Source organism: Lactuca saligna, chromosome 4 (assembly GCF_052625555.1).
Source record: "Lactuca saligna cultivar CGN05327 chromosome 4, ASM5262555v1, whole genome shotgun sequence".
Taxonomy (NCBI): domain Eukaryota; kingdom Viridiplantae; phylum Streptophyta; class Magnoliopsida; order Asterales; family Asteraceae; genus Lactuca; species Lactuca saligna.
In genome coordinates, this window is record NC_136420.1 from 132,968,876 (window position 1) to 132,984,917 (window position 16,042).

The window sequence follows — 16,042 nt, forward strand, 5'->3', positions numbered from 1 at the left end:
TTTACCCAGAGGCGCATCCAAATCCCTCAAACCAAGGCTCTGATACCAATTTGTAACGCCGTAAATTTCAAGGCAAAATTTTCATTTAAAATAATCATTTAATATTAAAACATTTGTTAAAAATCTCGTTCATAATTGAATTACAAAGCATAGTTCCATTTTCACTTGAATAGAAAACCAGGATCCTCCAAAATTTGACTCTTTCGCTGGTGTGTACAATCGAGCCGGTGCCATCCCGTGTTACTGAAAGAACCTGAAAACAACATAATACAAAACACTGTAAGCACGAAGCTTAGTGAGTTCCCCAATATACAACTTACGCATATACGCCTTTCCAGACCCTGACCTTCCGGTCCACAACACAACCCGCCTTCCGGCCCTTAACATAATCGCCTTCCGGCCCGTAACATATTCGCCTTCCGGCCCATAACATATTGCCTTCCGGCCCATAAACATACACAACATATAATACATTTATCCTAACACGTATAGCACATATATCATACATCATATCCGACCTTTCGGTCACATAACATATTGCCTTCCGGCCCACATAAACATACATAGCACGCATAGCAATTACCTTTCCATTTATAGCACTTATAACACATATCATATCCGACCTTCCGGTCACACAGTCAAACCCTTCCGGGTACAATATAGTGAGAAGACTCACCTCGCGGATACTGAAAGTTAGCAACTCCTGAAATCCCTCGTACTTGATCCGCCGAGCTACAAGCTCCCTGAATAACGTCATATATCTCTTATTAATACTTTTATCTTCCACGTTAACTGACCCTAAGAAATCACACATGGGTCAACTCTGGAACGGTCCACGGTCAACTCGACCGGACTCGGCGAGTACTCTGGCGACTCGGCGAGTCTAGTCGTCCTCCAATCCGCTAAGGTTTCCCTTCTACTCGTCGAGTATCCTCCTTGACCCGACGAGTTACTCCTGGAAGAATCGTGGGGCCACCCCGACTCCACTCGCCGAGTCTGAGGAACAACTCGACGAGTCCCAGTTATTCTTCAAGCTACTCGCCGATTCTGCTCATCTGACTCGGCGAGTCCATGCCATGCAGCCGCTCAAACTGCTCCCTAAGGTCGGAACTGCTCCGACCATTCATAGGTCTGGCCTTCCTAGACTGATCCATTATGTATGGTCCTCATTTCGGTGCTCATACTACACCCCAAGACTTATAATTCACATGTTTACCTAAGGCATAAGGATTTCAATCCAAAACCTTCACCAATTCCCGAAATGCACAGACATGGGGGTATTCTGGACCTCCAAGGGTCCTACACGGTGTTACAATCGTTTGGGGAACAAGGGTAACATTCAATCTATCCATAAAAGGGTTCCATAAACCCTAATCCTCTAAATACATCACCATAGCAGAGTATACACGAATTCTTACCGGGATAATGTGTTCTCTGTGTCCCCAATCCTCAGAATGTGACCCCCTTGCTGTTCCTTTAGCCAAGCCCTTCTCTTCTTTGCACAACAACTCCTTCAAAATCACCAATGGCCTTTAATCTTGATCTAGATGCACACAATCGATTTAGAGTTCTTCTCAGAAGGCTAAAACGAACAATGACGGCCAATAAGTCCCCTTTATACGTCCCAAACCTAAACGGCTAGGGTTTTCGCTAAACAGCGCAGACTCGCCGAGTCCCTATCTGACTTGTCGAGTCCAGTCGCGAACCCGCGACCAGGTCTGCGATCCTACTCGGCGAGTCTGGCTCCAACTCGCCGAGTCCCCCCTTAAAACACCCCCTAAATATAATTTTAACAAAACTTGAGATTCCGGGCTGTTACATGAGAGCTGAATATTCATCCTCTCTCCTCACTTCTCTCATTTGCTCTCATTTCACCAAGAAGATCAAACTCTTTCCTCTCTCACTTTCTCTCTCTAGAAATTTGAGATTCAAGGGCTGATCTTGGGTTTTTCCTCCACATTTGGTAAGCATAATCCATTCTCCTTATGATTATTTCACTTCTTATACTCAAATCATGGATATCTTACACAAACTCCATCATAATTGTGTTAGAACTTCGAATCTTCAAGTGATTCTTCAAGTGTTCTTGGGTTGAACACTTCTCTTCTTCAACACTTATCTACTGAAATCACTCAAGGTGAGTTCATACCCCTACATTTTCATGTTTTCTCAAGTTTTTAGGGGGGGGGGGTGGGGGGGAATACAAGTTAAAACACCAAAACATAACTAAGTTTTTCTAACAGCCTTCATCAGAAAAGTTCAACTCCATTCACGGACTGTTTTGGGCATCTTAAACATTTTTGTTTTCAAAACTATACAAGGTGTAAATAGCTCAAGTTTTTAGCTTTAAAATGACTACTTGCACATCTCCATACGATTTTTCTACAATTTATGGTGATTTTTACAAAACTGCCTATCATTGCAAACAACAATCCGGACCAGTCTATGATTATGGACTTTTTCACCCAAGTTGGAGGTCATTAAAAATCGTGATAAAAATTATGAGTAAACTAGACACATTTTTTGAACTCTCAGAATTTACGGATCTAGTTTTCGACTTCCTATGATTTTTCTATGATTTTTCCAAAACCGTGCATAATGGCTAAAGTTAGCCAACAACATATAAATATCATAACACTTTGTATTATGTTGAGCAAAGTGTATAATCATAAGTTCTAATTATTGAATGTGTTTCTTTGTTAGTTTATCATCATGAACTGAAACTAAGTCATTCATAATAAATATTAGACATTCATTTTAGAACACGTATAATAAACTATAAAAAGTATAGTTTAATGGATTCATAACATTTATGCATTTCCATAAAAGAGTTCTTACATATTACAAACGTTTTAGATAAACTATAATAGGTATAGTTTATGATACATCACGCAACACACTCGTACAAAAAGGGTACGTTCATACAGAAAAGATTTATATTCACACACATTTCACGTAAATTTGTTAACCTATATTGTGATACATTCTCTCCCCGTACGTCTGAGTGTGGGATATAATTCCTGGTAGTTATAATCAGAATCTCCTGGAGGGAGAACGTGATACTTGTATATAGATCTATATTGGGTTTGACACCCCACACCTTGCTGCTAGCTACAGTGGGACCTGCAGATCTACGGGTGACAAATGTCATTTCAGTTTTCGCGATGCCTGAGAAACGTCGTGGCAGGTTCACATAGTCATAGTATGATTATAGCGACTCACATAGGGATATAACAATCCATAAAGTTTACGGGATTTTATTTATAAAACCTAAATGGGTTTTATGTCGATTTAAAATCATTTTTTTATCTCAATGAGTACATATATTACTGTACACTTTTGGTTTTGGTAGTTACGACTACACATCATTTGAAACCACATTTATACCTTTAAGTATGGTCAATACTTGTTATTTCTCGGTCCTCGGATTTAGGACTACATATATATATAAAGTATTAACAAACATGAGAACATACGGAAATTTCATTTAATTCAAACGCGTCCATGTCCATTTAAACACATAACATTTTCTATTAGTAAGAAAGGTTACTTATACATTTTGGTCTTCGGTCATAAGACTACATTACACATATTTTAAAGAAAATATCGGATTTTCTGGATACATATTCTAACGCTTTTACAAGGAAAACGGTTTACTTTTCTAACGAAATCTCTTATGAACTCACCAACCTTTGTGTTGACACTTTTCAAAACTACTTGTATTCTCAGGAATTCAGTGAAAACAGGAAATCAACAACGTTTTGAGGATGGGACGATAAATCGTCAAACAGTTCATTTCGTATCATAATGTAATTGATGTGAATCCTGTAAACATGTGCTTTGATGTAACGTTTTCAATTATATTTGTGTTGGTTGTATTTACTTTGAGCACTATTATACTTATTGTTGTGATACTCTACATGAAGTCCTCCACCCCGGACGTTTCCGCTATCCTTGGTTTGGGGGTGTGACAGTTTGGGTGCACGGACCCACAGAGTTATAGCCTCGAGTGGCTAATATGTGTTATATGTGATATTTTGGGGAACTCACTAAGCTTTGTGCTTACAGTGTTTGGTGTTATTGTTTCAGGTACTAGTGACGACTGTGGGAAGGCGCCAGCTTGATCAGTACACACGCATGGGATTTATGATTTTGAGATCTTGGGATTTTTGTATTACTTGGATTGAATTTCAAAAATGGTTGTTTTATGAATGTTAAGTGAATTATGTTTTTATAAAATTCGAAAAAAATGTCTTGAAATTTACGGTGTTACAAGAGGTGCTTGGATTAATTGGATTGAGTGGGTCAAACCCCTAAACATGTAACTGCTCCTTAGACCTGGGGGAGTTGTGCGACAGAGGAAGTGTAGTTTCGCCACCTAGGCAACGAACATCGCCCCCTGGGTGCGGTTTAGATCGCAGTATGATAAAAAATGGTCGCGTTTTGTGATTGGATGGGGGAGAAAATTAAAGTTTTTTTATTAAAATTTAAAAAATAAATAAATAAATAAAGTGTGGCACCACTCATTGGATGTGACAAGGAACCACTTTATAGTTAAAATTAATATTGACGCTTATGTAACAATAAAGGGAGTGTGATTTCGATGACATCATTCCTTCCAGCCTTATAACCGGACCATTCCCTTTTTCCCTTTCTAGCTTCTTGATGGGATATTGCTTTTGCTTTTTTTTTTTCTAAGAAAACACTCAAAGACATATCAGAGTGGAAATAAACACCATTAACACATGGTTACACAATGAAAAAATTAAAATGCTTAACTACATATACTCATAGGTGTATGAACCTATTATTTTAATGATATATGATTTAGGAAGAGAATTCTTTTGCCATGACCAAAAGAGGAACCTTCTTGTGAACCGTACTACCATGCTCTTCCTCCATATCCAGGTCCGCTTCTTTACCTCCATTCGGCAACTCCCAATCAAACTTGTGCAAAAGATTAGCCAACACATATTCATCTATCACTAGCGCAAATTGCATCCCCGGACACCCCCTCCTTCTTGCACCGAAAGGAATCAGTTCAAAGTCGTGCCCTTTGTAATCAATATTATTATCCAAGAACATCTCCGGTTGAAACTCATCAGGTTCATCCCATACTTTAGGGTCTCTTTGAATGGCCCATCCATTAATAATAACCCTAGTTCCTTTCATGATGTTGTATCCCATGACTTTTGCATCTTCTCTCGAGACTCGAGGAATTAGGGTTGGGGCAGGGGGATGAAGACGTAGAGTTTCTTTTATGACAGCTTTCAAGTATTTTATGTTGTCTATATCTTGTTGGTTTATATGGTTCTTGTCCTGAAGAACCATCCTCACTTCATCCTGAAGTTTCTTGAAAGTCCTAGGATGTTTTAGAAGTTCTACAAATGCCCATTCCAATATTGTTGTTGTTGTTGTGTCTGTTTCAGCGGTATATACATCCTACAATAATAAAAGGTTTATTATCAAGAACATAATGTATCTTTTAGCCATTATTCAGTTTCACAAATATTCTTGACAATAAAAAGATATATATATATATATATATATATATATATATATATATATATATATATATATATATATATATATATATATATATATATATGGTTAATTAATTAACTTCACAAATACTTTGCATATGATCGATCATTTCATATTGACTAACCGTTGCAACGCGATATTTTCATATTAAAAAGTTGCAGAAATTTTGACGGATATAATTTATCATCATAAGGAAAATAATATTAATTAGGTTTATGTTATACTTTATAAAAGCAACAAACTATAAAGGAAAAATATAAACACTAACAAATTGGAAATTCTAAGGGGAGGAATTGGTTAAATCAACAAAGGTCATGTCAAAAAATATTTTATACATAAACTATATACTAATACATTTAAATATTTTCAGCATATAGATATATTTATAAAATTATAAATTCATATAATAAATTAAGTTAGTAAATAAAAATAACTAACGTAATAAATATAAATAATTTATAATATTATTATATACAAATATACAATATAAAATAATAAAAAAGTAGCAGCAAAACAATGATAGCTAGCTTCCAAATTAACTTTCAATATTTGAATGCTATGGTTTGACGAAGTTATTTTCAAAGTGGGAAATGGAGGTGTAATGCTGTAGTGAAGGTAAAAAAAATGTAATTTCAAAGTTATTAAATGCCAAAAATCGAACACGTTTATCAATCGAATCGTCAGTTTCCATATAAATACAATATTAATAATAGCGTAAATACAATATTAATAATAGCGTAGTAAATTACTTACTATTAGTTTATGATAAAAATAAAAATTCTTACAAGTATGGATACATATAGAACATAAAAGTGTCAAATATTGAAGGTAGAGATAATTTATATTGTTGAAGGAACCGTGATAAAAACTGAATATATTTAAAGAATTTAAAATGATGAGCAAGATTTGTTTGTGTATGCATGAGCAAATATTAATTTAGTACGTGTAATGAATGAAATTAGATGCATCTTTAGGAAAAAGTTTCTACCCGGAATATAACATGTGACATATCGGAAACAACCACCTATTGAACAGTTGGTAAAAAAAATTTATTGAAATTTATATGAAAAGCAATACACACATAAAAGTCTTTTTTCCTTCTTTAAAGGTCCTTAATCATTTTAAAATATGACAAAGATGTTCCTATTATTCACCGTATTTATACTTGGTCTTGTTATGTTTGATGTTGTTCATGTTATTTTTACATTGAAGAGTCAATTAATAATCATTATTAAAAAGTCTTTTGAGTGGTATTAGTTAAATTGGGGGGTTTCAAATGCATAAGAATCAAAGAAATTAAATTAGAGGGTTTCAAATACATAAGAATCAAGGAAAAATGTTTCCTTTATAAGATATATAGATATTCAAACTATGTCAGAAAATCGTTTTCATACCAAATTATATAAAGTATATCGTTCGAACCTTAAAAAAAGCTTTTGCAAAATAGCAGTATTTTAATCAAAAAGAGTCTTCTTACCAAGAGGAGTCCTTTGATGTCATCTCTGTCTAGAAGGCTATTAGCATCTTTCTTTTGGATATTAATCAATATGTCAAGGAAGTCTTCACTGTTATCAACATCACCATCGTCGCCACTGTTCGACTGTTTCCTCAGCCGCTCCTCCACCAGTCCATCCAAGAACTCATCGACCTCTTTAGCAACTTTCTCGACTCTAGCACTAGTCCCTCTCACTCGATCCACCCACCATAGCCATGGAATCATATCCTCAAAATTAAGCTCACTCAATACATCAAAATATTCCTTCAACATGTTCTTGAACTTCCTCCCACTCTCCCCTTCGCTATACTTCATTCCAAATGTTACGGACTGAATGGACTCGCCGAGTCAAATTCACCACCTCCTGCATGTTACGGACTGAATGGACTCGCCGAGTCAATGAGCTGACTCGACGAGTCGGTTAGGATTTGTCCCGATGAGTCTGAGCATGTTGTACCTCGGCAAGTTGACAGGTCAACTCGACAAGTTGTGTTGGACTTTCATGAGGTTCCTGAGGAATTAAGGGGACTCGAGGAGTTGCAGAGATGCACTCGACGAGTTGGGTCAACATGGACTATTGACTTGAGTGTTGACTTTAGGGTTTGGTCAAACACGAGTAGTGGAGGTCATGGAGGGGTAGAATGGTCTTTTGCCCTTCCCAAGAGTTAGAGAGAGGCTAGCATGAATTTATCAAGATTTGTGATTTTAAGTGTTAATTTGAGATGCGCGTTACATGTAGGCAGGGATTAGAAGGTTCGTGGGGGTACATGTGACATCCCCATTTTCACGGCGAAAAAAGACCGATTTTGTTTATGCTTTATAAAAATCAGAGTATCTCTTTTAATAAAAATGTTGCGGAATTTGTTCCCAGTAAAACATGGTAAATACGTTATCAAAGCATTTCCGAAGAAAAGTATTTTTAATTTATTTTAAAACATTCGGGATGTCATCGTCAATATAGAAACATAAGCATAAAAAGAACTTACATTTATTTACACTAGTGATCTACATCTTTTTAATCTCTCAGTGTAATGTGACTTCATCTCAACATCTGTAATATAAATAAACTGAGTGGGTCAGGTTGGGAAACCTGGTGAGTACATAGGGTTTTCAACCTACAATAATATAACTCTTATGTTTAAACAATCAAACAATTGACCCAATTACTCATCCTCATTATCTTCTTTACTCTTAAGGATTTATCCTAAGAGTCATCTATCCCGCATTCGTTCATTCTGAAGTCCTTTGCTTCCAGAGTTATAGGACTGACACTAAATCCATAGCTACCAACGCTCATTCGTAAAGCACTAATTCCATAGCTACTGGGTAATAAATCCATAGCTACCAATGTTTATCTAATAGGTACTAAGTCCATAGCTACCAATTCCTAACAGGTACTAAGTCCATAGCTACTAGTGTTTGTCTAATAGGTACTAAGTCCATAGTTGCTGATGTTATTTGTTAGGCACTAAGTCTATAGCTGCCAATGTTTACTCACATCATCTTTTATCTCTCATCATTCATCTACCCATCTCATACCCAACATATTTGTATATTTAAAATACGTATACAGTTCAAATCATTTAAAACATGTATAAAAACGTTCATCCAACATAGACAACAAATATTCAGATAATATGCACACATAGGACGTAGTTTATATAAAATATTTCATATCTATGTGTAAGATTAAAGTAACTATGCACTCACCTGAGAAGGTGGTGACTCGGTACTCGGACATCGCTTCGTTTACTTTAAAATAATTTCCTTCGACGACACCTAGTATTATTACCACTAGATTTTAGTCTAATATTTACCGTGACTAATTATTATTATTATTATTATTATTATTATTATTATTATTATTATTATTATTATTGTTGTTGTTGTTGTTGTTGATATTATTATTATTATTATTATTATTATTATTATTATTATTATTATATAATCGTTTAAACAATATTTTCCAACCACTATGTACAGACAGGGGGCCAGACATAAAACACCGGAGGGTAGGATCATTTTGGCATATAGCACTTCTGAAATCCAACAACACTTATGCGACCCTTTAAACCAGATTCCCCGTACTGCGAGTAGTTAAAAAGATATTATAACGACACTTATATAAGTCATAATAATAGCTCAAATATTTATTATAAATTTATAATAACAATACTAATTTTAAATATAAACTATATTTAAAATAGGGTAAGCATAACTTACTTACAAGGAGATTTTAGCTAGGAGTCGGGCTCTGCAAGGGCAGAACTTCGTCGTTGAATCTTTCTAAGAAAGATTCGTGCAACGCTTCAGCGCTCACCTTACTATACTAAAACTGTAGAAAGAGAAGTCGAATCACGAGGGACCGAAATGCTCGGGGAATAAAAAGAGAAAGACTCTTGAATCAAGAGAATGGTGCAAGAAATATGAGAGCCCAAGCCTCTTATTTATAGTAATTGAATTTACAAAAACTACCCTTCATAATTACTTAATGACCTTATAGTTATATAAACAACTAAACAACCCTTTATAATACTAATTTAAATAGATTTAACGATATTTGTATTAAACTAATGTCGAAAGAACTCAACATTAGTCTTATAATGACCGCATCGTCGATACCTTTCTAATGATATATATATATATATATATATATATATATATATATATATATATATATATATATATATGTGTGTGTGTGTGTGTGTGTGTACGTATATATGATTTATATATTATTTTAATCCGTAAATATGTTATTATAATTTGTAATTCGTTCATACGAACTCTATTTTTGACATTCTTTATATCCACGCGTAGGTGGCGACATACTCTACAACTTTCGCTTAGACTCCGTCGGCTAATTTTGACTTTATTTTTAAAGTTATATTTTTAACAGGTCGGGACACGATTGGTCCGTTAAAATCTCATAACTTCTTCATCCGATATCCATTTTCGTCTGTATTTTTATCGTTACGCTACTAATAACGAGATGTCCGATTCTCTTTTAGGTTGTATCGGCTAAAAACCGCTCGATCTAATATTCGAATTTCGGGTTGTACACTGCTAATCCGAAATTTCGAAAAATCATAACTTCCTCATACGAAGTCAGATTTGGGCGTTCTTTTTATGGACGCTTTCGGTTTAACATATTCTACGACTTTCGTTTAGATCGCTAGGGATAAATATCTCTCTATCGTAAATTCACTATTTACGTTTCCCGGTATCGTGTCGGTTCCGTCGCGAAACTTCGACAGGTCATAACTTCTTCGTTATAACTCGGATTTCGACGGTCTTTATATGTACGGAAACCTTGTAACATATAATACAACTTGGTTAAGATTATTTATTCTAAATAATATTTTTCCGAAAAGTCATTTTCGACACTTATTGCCTCTAAATTAACTATCCCGGATCTACGGGCGTTACAATTATCTCCCCCTTAGGATGATTACGTCCCGGAATCATCAACGAAACAGGGCTTGTATAATGACTCCATACGTCATCTCTTCATCCTTGGTAATAATTATAACTTATATATTCCTTCAAGTCTATCTCTTAGACTTATTGACTGTAATCAGTACTCAATCGTGCATCTGCTTTCTATCTCAGGTTAGACTCCAAATTAAGACCTACCATCATATGATGCATGTTCAGACTCAGGTCTCTTATAGTTATATTCCAAAACAGACTATACCTTCCTTCATGTTCTAATGTGATATAATCACATTTTAAAAGGTAGCATTTCTAGCTACAAACAACTTTTTGTGATACCTCTACTGATCGCTTTTTATTCCAATCTTCCGTCTTAAGTCAGATGCTACATCGAACTTGATTTTATAAACCACATAGCATACTCAGTGTAGTCGGACTCAATTCTATATGACTACTAGGGTCGGAATATCAATAATCTTTTTAGTCATTACCGAAACGATGGTAATGACATACTTGAATAAAATGGTATCAATTACTAGCTTCTTGGTAACCTTGTGACTTTCCTTGATCCAAGCGTGAGTCCTGTGCTTTCGGTAGTATATGCATCTACTACTTTTCACACCTACTCATACTCGTCCCAAGTATGGTCTCATAGTTTTTCAAGTCACCATACAAGAAAATCACATAACAGTTTAACACATCAGATAGCAAAATGAAGGATTCATTATTTCTTGAAACTATTACATAGGTGTTCAAGTTCACCCTAGACTATGCCTCTAATAGGCTACATCATATTGTTCTATCTCTTAAGCTACCTCATAACTCATTCTTCGGGTATGGATTCCTTATCCGTGGTTCCTTGCATGGTTTTCTGCCTCGTCAAGGATCATGTGGAATGCCCTTAGCCTTGGTGGTGTGTTTGCCTTTGCTGCTTTGTTTTTCTTTGGGAAATTTCTTGACAGGTTCCCCTTGCCTCCACATCCATAGCATACCTTATCATTATGTGTGCAGTCCTTGGAATAGTGACTAGTCCTTCCACACTTGTAACAAGTTACTTCTTTGTTGCACTTCCCATAATGCTTCTTCTTGCATTTATCACACCATCTCGCTTCACCTCCTTCTCCTCCTCCAAGCTTTGAGAATTTGATCTCCTTGTTGGACCTTGAAGATCCTTCAAACTTCCGCTTCTCTCCTGCCTTATCTTTTTCTAGACCCTTTTCTCTTATCTGGGTGTCTACGCTCTTAGCTGCCATAACAACTGTTTTCAAGGTAGTTGCCATTTTGACCATTGGGCCAAAGTTAGTGGGCAACCCTTTAGCAAATCTATCAATCTTGGAGAGTTCAGTAGGAACCAAGTAGGGAAATAGATTCATCCTCTCGGTGAATACGATGGAATACTCATCAACACTCATCTTCCCTTTCTTCAGGTTCTGAAACTTGTTGTTCAGGTCTATCAGATCTATCTCTGAGCAGTACTACATTTTCAACTGTTCCAAAAACTCTTCCCATGACATCCTTAGGGCTTCTCCTCGTGGCATCGTATCTGCCAGTAGCTTCCACCAGCTCAAGACTCCTATTTTCAGTTGTCTTACTGCGAAGACAGTCTTCTGTTTCTCGCTACAGCTGCAGTTCTCAAACACCATCTCCATCTCGGAGATCCAATCCATAATCTCAACCGACTTTGGACTTCCTGAGATACTTGGTGGTTTTGCACCCAAGAAATTCTTGTACATTCGCCCATCCTTGTCGTTTCTCCTTTCCGGGCCACCCCTTCGTTCACCTTAAGTCCCCACTTGACTCACTTGGCGGCTGTAGTTCCCTTCCTCCGATTGCTCGGGAATCAGTTCGGTTTGCTCAATGGGCATAGTAGGTTCGTCCCTATTCAACATCTACCTCATTTCTTCCCTTTGTTCAGCTAACATAGCCCGAACCATGGCTTGTACTCCAACCATGGTGATTGGCTCGGGTACATCTTCTACTACGACATGTATTTGCTGAAACACCGGGGGTTGATTCCTATTCCCATTTGCATTCCCAGCTCCACTGCGGGTTCTTGCCATTTTGATCTATACACCGAATAAGGTGAATCTAGATTAGGATTGATGTTTAAATCATCCTTATCACTCCGAAACGTTTATATGCTAGTTCTAATATCGTATTCGTACGTTTAAAATCCTAAACACATAAGGTTTCCATATCCGGTCGGCAACAGACCATAGATCCGATTAAACTATAGCATAAAGCATAACAAATCATTTAGCACGTAAAAGCAATTTAGGCATCATTCCTAAAATAAGCTAGTGCATGTGTCTATTCAGGTGTATTACCTGAATCTATTAGACACACTCCTCACAATCATCACTTAGCATTCTAAGTTTTAAGTCTAGAAATTTCTTACAAATTCCTAGTTCTCTTAAACTAATGCTCTGATACCAACTGTGATAGCCCCATTTTCACGGCGAAAAAAGACCAATTTTTTTATGCTTTAGAAAAATCAGAGTACCTCTTTTAATAAAAATGTTGCGGAATTTGTTCCTAGTAAAACATGATAAATACGTTATCAAAGCATTTCTGAAGAAAAGTATTTTTAATTCGTTTTAAAACATTCGGGATGTCATCGTCAATATAGAAACATAAGCATAAACAGAACTTACATTTATTTACAGTAGTGATCTACATCTCTTTAATCTCTCGGTGTAATGTGACTTCATCTCAACACCTGTAATATAAATAAACTGAGTGGGTCAGGTTGGGAAACCTGGTGAGTACATAGGGTTTTCAACCCACAATAATATAATTATTATGTTTAAACAATCAAACAATCGATCCAATTACACATCCCCATTATCTTCTTTACTCTTAAGGATCTATCCTAAGAGTCATCTATCTCGCATTCGTTCATTCTGAAGTCCTTTGCTTCCAGAGTTATAGGACTAGCACTAAATCCATAGCTGCCAATGCTCGTTCGTAAAGCACTAATTCCATAGCTGTTGGCTACTAAATCCATAACTACCAGTGTTTATCTAATAGGTACTGAGTACATAGCTACCAATTCCTAACAGGTACTAAGTCCATAGCTACCAGTGTTTGTCCAATAGGCACTAAGTCCATAGCTGCTGATGTTATTTGTTAGGCACTAAGTCTATAGTTGCCAATGTTTACTCACATCATCTTTTATCTCTCATCATTCATCTACCCATCTCATACCCAACATATTTGTATATTTAAAATACGTATACAGTTCAAATCATTTAAAACATGTATAAAAAAACGTTCATCCAGCATAGACAACAAATATTCAGATAATATGCACACATAGGACGTAGTTTATATAAAATATTTCACATATATGTGTAAGATGAAAGTAACTATGCACTCACCTGAGAAGGTGGTGACTCGGTACTCAGATATCGTTTCGTTTACTTTAAAATAATTTCCTTCGACGAAACCTAGTATTATTACCACTAGATTTTAGTCTAATATTTACAGTGACTTATTATTATTATTATTATTATTATTATTATTATTATTATTATTATTATTATTATTATTATTATTATTATATAATCGTTTAAACAATATTTCCCAATCACTATGTACAGACAGGGGCAGACATAAAACACCGGAGGGTAGGATCATTTTGACGTATAGCACTTCTGAAATCCAATAATCCTATGCGACCCTTTAAACCAGATTCCCCGTACCGTGAGTAGTTAAAAAGATATTATAACGACACTTATATAGATCATAATAATAGCTCAAATATTTATTATAAAATTATAATAACAATACTAATTTTAAATATAAACTATATTTAAAATAGGGTAAGCATAACTTACTTACAAGGGGATTTTAGCTAGGAGTCGGGCTCTGTAGGGGTAGAACTTCGTCGCTGAATCTTTCTAAGAAAGATTCGTACAACGCTTCAGCGCTCACCTTACTATACTAAAACTGCAGAAAGAGAAGTCGAATCACGAGGGACCGAAATGCTCGGGGGATAAAAAGAGAAAGACTCTTGAATCAAGAGAATGGTGCAAGAAATATGAGAGCCCAAGCCTCTTATTTATAGTAATTGGATTTACAAAAACTACCCTCCATAATTACTTAATGACCTTATAGTTATATAAACAACTAAACAATCCTTTATAATATTATTTTAAATAGATTTAACGATATTTGTACTAAACTAATGTCAACATTAGTCTTATAATGACCGCATCGTCGATTCCTTTCTAATGATATATATATATATATATATATATATATATATATATATATGTGTGTGTGTGTGCGTGTGTGTGTACGTATATATGATTTATATATTATTTTAATACGTAAATATGTTATTATAATTTGTAATTCATTCATATGAACTCCGTTTTTGACGTTCTTTATATCCACGCATAGGTGGATCAATACTCTACAACTTTCGTTTAGACTCCGTCGGCTAAGTTTGACTTTATTTTTAAAGTTATATTTTTAACAGGTCGGGAAAGGATTGGTCCGTTAAAATCTCATAACTTCTTCATCCGATGTCCATTTTCGTCTGTCTTTTTATCGTTACGATACTAATAAAGACATGTTCGATTCTCGTTTAGGTTGTGTCGGCTAAAAACCGCTCGATAGAATATTCGAATTTGGGGTTGTACACTGCTAATCCGAAACTTCGAAAAATCATAACTTCCTCATACAAAGTCAGATTTGGGCGTTCTTTTTATGGACGCTTTCGGTTTAATGTATTCTACGACTTTTGTTTAGATCGATAAGGCTAAATCTCGCTCTATCATAAATTTACTATTTACGTTTCCCGGTATCGTGCCGGTTACGTCGCGAAACGTCGACGGGTCATAACTTCCTCGTTATAAATCGGATTTCGGCGGTCTTTATATGTACGGAAACCTTGTAACATATACTAAAACTTGGTTAAGATTATTTATTCTAAATAATATTTTGACGAAAAGTCATTTTCGACACTTATTGCCTCTAAATTGACTAGCCCGGATCTACGGGCGTTACAGTACACATTTTTCCTAGCTTACTTACGAGGTGAGTCTTCTCACTATTCTTACCGTGAGTGGTATCTTTGTGTGACCGGAGGGTCTTGTATGCATTTATTGAGTATTGTGATATCATACGTTATGTGTTTGTGATTTATGTTGTGTATTATTTCGTTCTTACTGAGTTAGGACCGGAGGGTCCGAACCGAGTTGTGAGACCAGAGGGTCTTCACTGAGATACAGGACTTGAGAGTCCAACCCGAGTGGTTGGACCGGAGGGTTTCCACTGAGACACAATGACTGGAGGGTCTTATTCGAGTTATAGCCTCGAGTGACTAATGTGATATGTGTGGTATTTTGGGGAACTCACTAAGCTTCGTGTTTACCGTGTTGTGTGATATGTGTTTTAGCTACTTCTTAGGATCGCGGGAAGGCGTCGGCTTGATTGTACACACGAGATAAAGAGTTATGTTTTAAGGATCCTGGATTTTAATCAAACAATTATGGAGTTTGTATTTGATAAATTGATACTTGAGATTTTTGTGAAATGTGTTTATGAGAATTATGTGATTTT

General features: G+C 35.8%; 1 protein-coding gene across 1 annotated transcript; it reads right to left on the reverse strand.

Moving 5' to 3' along the window:
• Positions 1 to 4,784: 4,784 nt before the first annotated feature.
• Positions 4,785 to 7,797, reverse strand: LOC145038818 (cytochrome P450 736A117-like). The gene is made up of 2 exons (XM_078987057.1): positions 7,022 to 7,797; positions 4,785 to 5,442 (listed from the first exon to the last, which is right to left on the reverse strand). The coding sequence occupies exons 1-2, from the start codon at positions 7,352 to 7,354 to the stop codon at positions 4,828 to 4,830; spliced, it is 948 nt and encodes a 315-aa protein (XP_078843183.1). The 5' UTR covers positions 7,355 to 7,797; the 3' UTR covers positions 4,785 to 4,827.
• Positions 7,798 to 16,042: the final 8,245 nt, after the last annotated feature.